The sequence below is a fragment of the Sinocyclocheilus anshuiensis genome, unplaced genomic scaffold, assembly GCF_001515605.1.
Source record: "Sinocyclocheilus anshuiensis isolate Anshui unplaced genomic scaffold, SAMN03320099.WGS_v1.1 scaffold375, whole genome shotgun sequence".
NCBI lineage: Eukaryota > Metazoa > Chordata > Actinopteri > Cypriniformes > Cyprinidae > Sinocyclocheilus > Sinocyclocheilus anshuiensis.
Genome location: NW_015549594.1, coordinates 578277 through 586532, shown reverse-complemented (window position 1 = coordinate 586532; position 8256 = coordinate 578277). Strand labels below are relative to the sequence as shown.

Genomic DNA, 8256 nt, shown 5'->3' with positions numbered 1-8256 from the left:
ATACTACAGCGAGAATAAAAGTTACGCCTTCTTTCTTTGCGTGAACATTTGGGCGGCGTTTTGCAAATCTTCCCACATCGTGATGTAGACATGTGGGGGGGCGTGTTAGAATGAGCCGTTTTAAGTAGCCGTGGTTGACTTAACTTTTATAAAGAATATCTCTTTGGATTTGAGACTTTAGTCTTTGCAACTTTACAGATCTTCTTTATGCACCAAGAGCTTGTAACACTCCAAAGAGAAAGGAAAAATTGAAATCGCATCATATGACCCCTTTAATGTCACAATGTGGCCTAGTATCACTGAATTTATATCTCAAAATGAGACTTTATGACAGCTCCACGAACCTTTCCTCCATCTCATAATTCCACCTATCAGCACCATCATCTCTCTTTCGTTTTGCCATGTTTGAAACCTGTGTATGAAAGAGCTTCTGTGCTGCTATTGGTCAATGTCACCAAATGTGACAGAACTCATCGTGGACGACGGAAAAAAAATTAAACATGCTAGTCTTTCTGTCGTGATGTTGTGAAGCATCGCAGACACGGAATCGGTTGTCGTCCACTATGACACACTACACGTGCTGAAATGATGGAATCTTGTGTCCCGACTCCCATTGTCGTTTACGAATCCACACGACACCCTATGTCAAGCAAATCGTGGCAAAATCGGGCTAAAATAGTGTAGTCTGAACCGGGCATAAGACAGTATTTCTATAAAATGGTATACCAGGCTCAAGTTATGGTTCAGGCTCCATAAATAAACATAAACTTGAACGGGATGGAAATTAAGAGTTGGCTATTCAGTGCGGGATTGAGAGTTTACTTACGTTTAAATGTCACCTAGAAGTTAGTTTTGATATTTTTCTGAACACCTTTTGTTTATTTGAACATTATCATGTTGATTTCTGTCTAATTTTTATCAGACAGTAATGAAATGTTTTAAAGTGAGATGAACCATGACATAATTTAGAACTCGCATTAATACTTCCTCATGTTTGTGCTGTTCCGTTCCCTCTAAAATTATCTCACATCCTGCACGAGTATGAATTTTTTTTTTCTTATAAGAATCTTATAAAATCCTAAGAGGATGGAAAGTGATTTTGGGAGCATAAGAAAACCAAGCTGATGTATATCAATTAAAATGATATATTCCCAAGAAAACGTACAGGTGCATCTAAAAAAAAAGAGAATATTTACATTTGAGTTTCATTAAATGACCATCCCTATAAATTCCGGGTATCTCTTGTTCTTTGAAACCACAATAATGGGGAAGACTGCTGACTTGGCAATGGTCCAGAAGACGATTACTGACACCCTCCACAAAGAGGGTAAGTCACAGAAGGTCATAACTGAAAGGGGTGGCTGTTCACAGAGTGCTGTATCAAAGCATAATAAATGCAAAGTTGACTGAAAGGAAGAAAATGGGTAAGAAAAGGTGTACAAGAAACAGGGATGACCGCAAGCTTGAGTCAAGCAAAGCTGATTCAAACACTTGGGAGAGCTTCACAAGGAGTGGACTGAAGCTGAAGTCAGTGCATCAAGAGTCACCACGCTCAGACATCTTCAGAAAAAAGGGCTACCAAGCCACTTTTGAAACAGAAACGACGTCAGAAGCATCTTACCTGGGCTAAGGAGAAAAAGAACTGGACTGTTGCTCAGTGGTCCAAAGTCCTCTTTTCAGATAAAAAGTAAATTATGCATTTAATTTGGAAATCAAGGTCTGGAGTCTGGAGGAAGACTGGAGAGGCACAGAGTCCAAGCTGCTTGAAGTCCAGTGTGAAGTTTCTGAAGTCAGTGATGATTTGGGGTGCCGTGACGTGACGTCTGATGGTGTTGGTCCATTGTGTTTTATAAAGTCCAAAGTCAATGCAGCCGTCTACCAGGAGATTTTGGAGCATTATGCTTCCATCTGCTGACAAGCTTTATGGAGATGCTGATTTCCTTTTCCAGCAGGACTTTGCACCTGCCCACAGTGCCAAAACCACTTCCAAGTGGTGTGCTGTGGTTTGCTGGTATTACTGTGCTTGATTGGCCAGCCAACATGCCTGACCTGAACCCCATATGGAATCTATGGGATATTTTCAAGAGAAAGATGAGAAACAGTTGATTCAACAATACAGACGAGCTGAAGGCCGCTATTAAAGAAACCTGGGCTTCAATAGTGGCTCAGCAGTGCCACAGGATGATCGCTTCCATGCCACACCTCAATGATGCTGTAATTTGTGCTAAAGGAGCCCGGCGACCAAGTATTGAGTGCATAAATTAACATACTTTAAAGAACTTGAGCTTTTCTGTTTTGCAAATCCTTTTTTTTTTTTTTCAGAATGAAAAGTCAGAATGAAAGCAAAGTAACATCTCAATTCAACATCACCCAGCCCTCCCTCCCATCTTAACCCTGTGGTCTCTTTACAATGGGGAGCACACTGAATGCATAATGGAATTAACAGAAAAAGTCACATGGATCATGAAACATGAATTTAAGTGAAAGAAAGAAAAGAAATGAAAAGAAAAAAAAAAACAAAAAAAAAACACCCACATCACCCACAACAAGTCCAAGTCATTGTTCAATATATTTGGATATCTTCTCGTCAGCTATAGTCCAGGTCTGTAATGTAGAAAGTTGTGCCATATTCACCCGAGCCATGGATATTTATTTACAAGTTGCATCAGCCACTTGTACATATCCAAAGTATGTGGAGGGAGCCAGTATTGTGCTAACAATTTTTTTTTTGCAGATGTCAAACCGGCAAGCCAAACCATTTTTTTGCAACTTAGAAAAGCTCAACGCAGAATTGTCTTTCAATTGTAATACAGTGGGCTTCACCGGTATAGGGTACTCAAAAAATTTTGACCTTTTCACATTCCCACATCATGTGAAAAAAGTTCCAAGTTGTTGATCAGAACAGTTATTGCAGAAGGGGCTGAATGAAGAGTCAAAACAATGTCTTTTCAGTGGGGTCTAATAAGTTCTGTGACAAAAGTTAAAATGAATCAGTTGGTGATTTGGATTTCTTGATAAAGTGAGAATGTTCTGCCATGTTGTACCCCAGTTCATGATATCCTCATCAAGTTCACAATCTCTTTCCCATAAACGCTGTATAGCTAAGCCCTTTGATGTAGCCTCCAAAACCTTCCCGTACATCCATGAGGTAAAGTGCCTAGACAAAGTCATATCAAGCCGGGCAATAATTGGATGCAAGGGGAGCCTTTCCCCCCAAAATCCCTTTTTTTTTTTGATTGATCTTAGGAAATATTCTAATATTTTGAGATACTGGATTTTTGACTTTCATGAGCTGTAAGCTCTAATCATCAAAATTAAAACAAAAACTTTTGAAATGTTTTACTTTACATATAATGGATCTAAAATAGAAATAAAAAGTTTCACTTTTTTGAAATATTACAAAACTTTTTCACAATATTCTATTTTTTTTTTAGATGCACCTGTATATTTTGAGACATTTTGCTTTGAGAAAGAGAAAGCAATAGAGAAAGTAAAACCTGGAATATTTATTTTAAATGAATTAATAAATGGCAAAAAAAGACGCGCTTAATTGTAATTGTGATACTACATTGAAAGAAAAACCAAATATGATTTCCATCTTAAAATTTTTGAGTTTGATATTTTATGCAATATTTTAAGACATGAAAGGGATATAAAATGTACTGAATATACTGAAAATGCAGAGATCTTCTAATCATGTCACTGTTAAAATTATAGTCAGGACACGATTATAAAACATGAGACAGTGGGCCACTAAAAGCAGTAAAATTACCCTGATGAAAATCTGTGTAATAGAAATTATATGAACCTTCTTGTATTCTCTAATATTACACTCGAAATACATTCTGAAGCACAGAATGTAGAATGAGATAAAAATTGAATAAATAACAAAATATAAATTTACTCCAAAATACACTAAGAAAGAAAAAGCCATTTTTTAAAAATCCATTTCAGTCACAAGGATAAACACAGTATATAACCAAAGGAAAAAAGAATAATTTATTCATTCAAATTAATGTGTTAAAATGAGTAAATAAACAGAATTACCAAGGTTGCAACAGAGGACTTACAAATAAAGCTCAAAACCTAAAGTATATTATATAAATTATTAAAATAAATAACACTTGTACAAGAACTGAAAGATGAAAGAGCAGCAATGTTACGGGTGATGTTAAATAATCCCAATGAAGTATACATAGCGTCATTAAACCTTTGATGAGTTCTAATTTACTCCGTTTTTGAAACATTTTGACAATGTGAAAGAGCTCTGGGCAGCTGTCAATGCCTGCAAACTCAACTTAAAAGCACTTTTGTAAGGAATCACTGACAAAAAGTCAAAATATTAGATCTTGAAAACAGAGAAAAACGGAGAAGAATCTCATGCAAATGTTGTCTGATGAGTACAGGAATTCCTGGGAATTACAATAATGAAATCATTTCAAAATGCGGTAAATAGCAAATTAAGAGTACATCTTGTGTACTTAAATATACCCTTGATATGAGCATGTCCACTTAACCAACAGAAAAGTTAAAAAAGGTTCTGTAATTTAATTTGGGGAGACCACCGGAATATGCCAAAGCTTACACATATCTTATTGATAAACAGACACACAGTGCATCAAAAAACAAAACGAACAAGTAAATGGATACAACAGGCTCAAAGGAATCAAAGACAGCTAATTTATAGAACTAAAAGTATTTCATTGTGTTATGGTCTTGTGCTTTGGCCTTAAATGTCTCGTAGCTCTTGTTCTGGCTAGAATTACCTCTAGTAAAGGTTTGAGAATGTGTCTTCCCCTCCACGTTTAAAGATGTCCAGTTATTCTCCAATAACTTCTTAATACCTTTATTCAACAACTTTATTCAAAAAGAGGCATTTGCGCCTGTCTCCCTGTCAGCACAAACAGGTCCTCATCTCAACATTTCACATACAGCGATAGTATGACGACGCAAAATGATCGAGTCTTTTACAAATATAATGCTGATAAAAAAAAACAGTTCTGCAGGTTGTTTCTTTGGAAATGTTTGCTTCAGTTCCACCCAGCTTGAGTGCCCTTGCATCGAACAACCAGTGAAGCAACAGTTCTTTAGTAGGTTCTGACGACAGATTCGGGCGGACCTTCAGACCAGCTCAAGTACCTTTAGAAACAGGAAAATCATTTGCAGTGCAATTCGATTTAGAGTTTTCAGAAATGAAGTATTCAACAGCTGAGCGAATGCGAGCGACTACAGGAGGACAGATCCTCCAGCTTTAAGTAATAAAAAACAGCTCTCTGCAATAAATATTGACATTTGTGTAGCTATGTATTGTTTTACAGTACGACTCACCTTGATTGTTCCTTGACTGTTGGCTGCAATCAACACATTTGACTCCTGAGAATCAAAACAGAGAAATGAGGGCATTTCAGAGCATTGACAGAATGTCCAAAACAATATTTAGTCTGACAGCCTATTCACCTGTCTGAGATGTTTGGCCTAAACCTCCCAGGTCATTCCAGACTCAAAAACTCAGTTTGTGTTTCATTATTGTTATACGTTCACAAAAAGGCCTTGACATTTTATTTCTGCATAATTTATGTAACGATGAGAAAGGCAATTAATTAAGACCAAGACACTAAGCAGAAATTCAGCCTGGTCAGCACATTGGTTTTGCACACAATTATTGTGGATTTTTTTTTTCCTGGGAAAATGTCAAGTATAAAAGGTACGTAATACACAAGGGATCTGGAAGAAGAGGTAATGTTTATGTGGGGCTTTCAGCTGATAAAGCAGGCAAAACATGAATCCACGCGTTTCATTTTCTAATATTTCTGAGCTGATCAGGCTTGATCACAATTATATTATATTAATATTACATATTAACTCTCTGGGGAACCATGATTATTGTGCATTTTCAATTTTAATAGCATACAGTACTGCAATTTAAATAATAAATCTTTAAGTGAAAATAGAACAAATTATAAAAACAATATTTTTAAATAGTTGAAATAAAGCTTAAATAATAGATGAAAAATGAAAAAAAAAAAAGCTTGGGAAATGCTTTGGCAACAAACAGACACGTTTAAGTTGAAGTACTAAAATAGCTGAAACTAAAAATGAAAAAAAAAAATTAAACAGAAATATTTTAAAACAAATCTAATATAAGACAATAGTACATAAAAACGAAGATTAAAATGAAAATTGAAAATCTTAACTAATGCTATAATACTTTATAATAATATTATAATACTAAAATAACACTGTAATGCTTTGTTTTCACTTAATTTTAGCATTCGTATAGTGGAAATATTTTGGGCTTTTACAGACACATCTTACAAAGTTAAGTGGCGAAGAAATGACTTTATGAAAGATGACGAAAAAAAGAATATATGGGGGGGACTATTAAATACACACAGAAACTGAAAGGTCTTCCATCATGCAAAATGAAGGCTCACAGATTTATTAGGACTGCCTTGAAATTACTCAAGTAAGATTTTAGGATTTAAATATATTACTGCTGCATAATAACGTTCTCATATTCTATAATAATAATAAAAAGAAGAAGTAGGAGGAATAAATATTATATTACTATAATATATCATTCAGTTTGACTGTGTTCCGACAATAAAACAAAACAAAAAAGGACCTAACAAACAATTAGCCAGGTAAATTAGCCATGAGCTGAAAGATGACTTTATAGCAATGCTTTTTCCTGCAAACCACACTATTTTAGACAGTGAAGCAGAGGAGTGTGGGTTTAATAAGCATGGATTCCAGAAAGCGGATGCACACCGACCTTCTCCCAACCCACTGTCCTCTGCTACCCTGCCATTACTTGTCCTTAATGTACCAAGGAGTTCAGTTCGACTGTCCCCATGTGCCCCCATGGCCGTTCTTGTTCTACTGCTGGTTTCAGAAAAGTGATTTATCATGTCAAATGTGAGTGAGATAAGACTGAATCTTACCCCATCAGGCAGAGCTCGCCAGCACACTGCACTGACAAACTCATTGGTGTCATCCTCTTTCTTGTCCTTGTCCAGGACACTCTTCACAGTGTCAAACTTGAAAGTCAGCAGCGTTTTGGAGAGCCCCTTGTAGTACAAGTACAGTGAGTTGTTTTCACTTCCTGTGGGGTATATGAAGTGAGAGCATTATTGAGGAGTTTTAGTATTTTTTTTAACCAGATAAACATTTATTACCTTTCTACTTAATAATAATCCCTTCATTGATTTGAAATGATCAGAGAAAGTTTAATCAAGCAGCATTATCACAGTTCTGATTGTAACCAGACTGAAATAGTTTTTTGTGCCAAAAGCAAACCTTTTAACCAATTCTGTGTAGTGCCACTCACCACATGCTACATAGTCTCCATTAGATGCCAGACCCACAAAGTTCTTCTCGTTTATGTGGCCTTTAAATGAGCGCAAACAATGTGGCTTGTTCACATTCCAGAGTTTCAGCTGGCTGTCCGTTGATCTGTGGGGATGCTACAAATTAACTCAGACGTTTGGTTTGGTGGTGTAATGGTTCAGATTTCTAATGGTTCCGGTTGAATAGGGATGCAAATGTTAGGAAACTCGAGGATGATTTGATAACCAATATTTTTGTAACACAATAAGCCAATAATATTCCAATAGCTGATGTTTTGATTAGGTTAAAGGGATAGTTCACCCAAAAATGAAAATTTGATTTTTATCTGCTTACCCCTAGGGCACCCAAGATGTAGGTGACTTTGTTTCTTCAGTAGAACACAAACGAAGATTTTTAACTCAAACCGTTGCAGTCTGTCAGTCATATAATGGAAGTGAATGGGAATCACGGCTTTGAGAGTCAAGAAAAACATACACAAACAAAACCAAATTAAACCCTGCGGCTCGTGATGATACATTGATGTGTAAAGACACGAAACGATCTGTCTGTGCAAGAAACTGAACAGTATTTATATAAGTTTCAATGGTCCATTTGAGAGATAGGTGGCGGTAATGCACTTATAAGTCTGCGATCTGCCGCAAAGCAAGAAGACGACGACGCGTCATGCGCCGGCTGTTGAGAACACGCTCAGGACAGTTCGTATAATGCGGTGAATCAGAGGTAAAAAAACGATATAAATACTGTTCAGTTTCTTGCACAGACCAATCGTTTCGTGTCTTTACACATCAATGTATCGTCACGAGCCGCAGGGTTTAATTTGGTTTTGTTTATGTATGTTTTTTGACTCTCAAAGCCGTCATTCCTATTCACTTCCATTATATGACTGACAGACTGCAACGGTTTGAG

The 8256-nt window shown here is 36.5% G+C and overlaps 1 protein-coding gene across 1 annotated transcript in view; it reads right to left on the bottom strand.

The window, feature by feature from the left end:
* Positions 1–4130: 4130 nt before the first annotated feature.
* LOC107658354 (E3 ubiquitin-protein ligase RFWD2-like) overlaps positions 4131–8256 on the bottom strand; it is a 17149-nt gene continuing 13023 nt past the window's right edge. Inside the window, exons 17-20 of the mRNA XM_016446857.1 lie at positions 7331–7455; positions 6945–7105; positions 5329–5373; positions 4131–5139 (exon numbers count right to left, since the gene is read on the bottom strand). Of these exons, the coding sequence (XP_016302343.1) occupies positions 5122–5139; positions 5329–5373; positions 6945–7105; positions 7331–7455 (349 nt within the window). The 3' untranslated portion in view covers positions 4131–5121. The remainder of the gene's footprint in view (positions 5140–5328; positions 5374–6944; positions 7106–7330; positions 7456–8256) is intronic.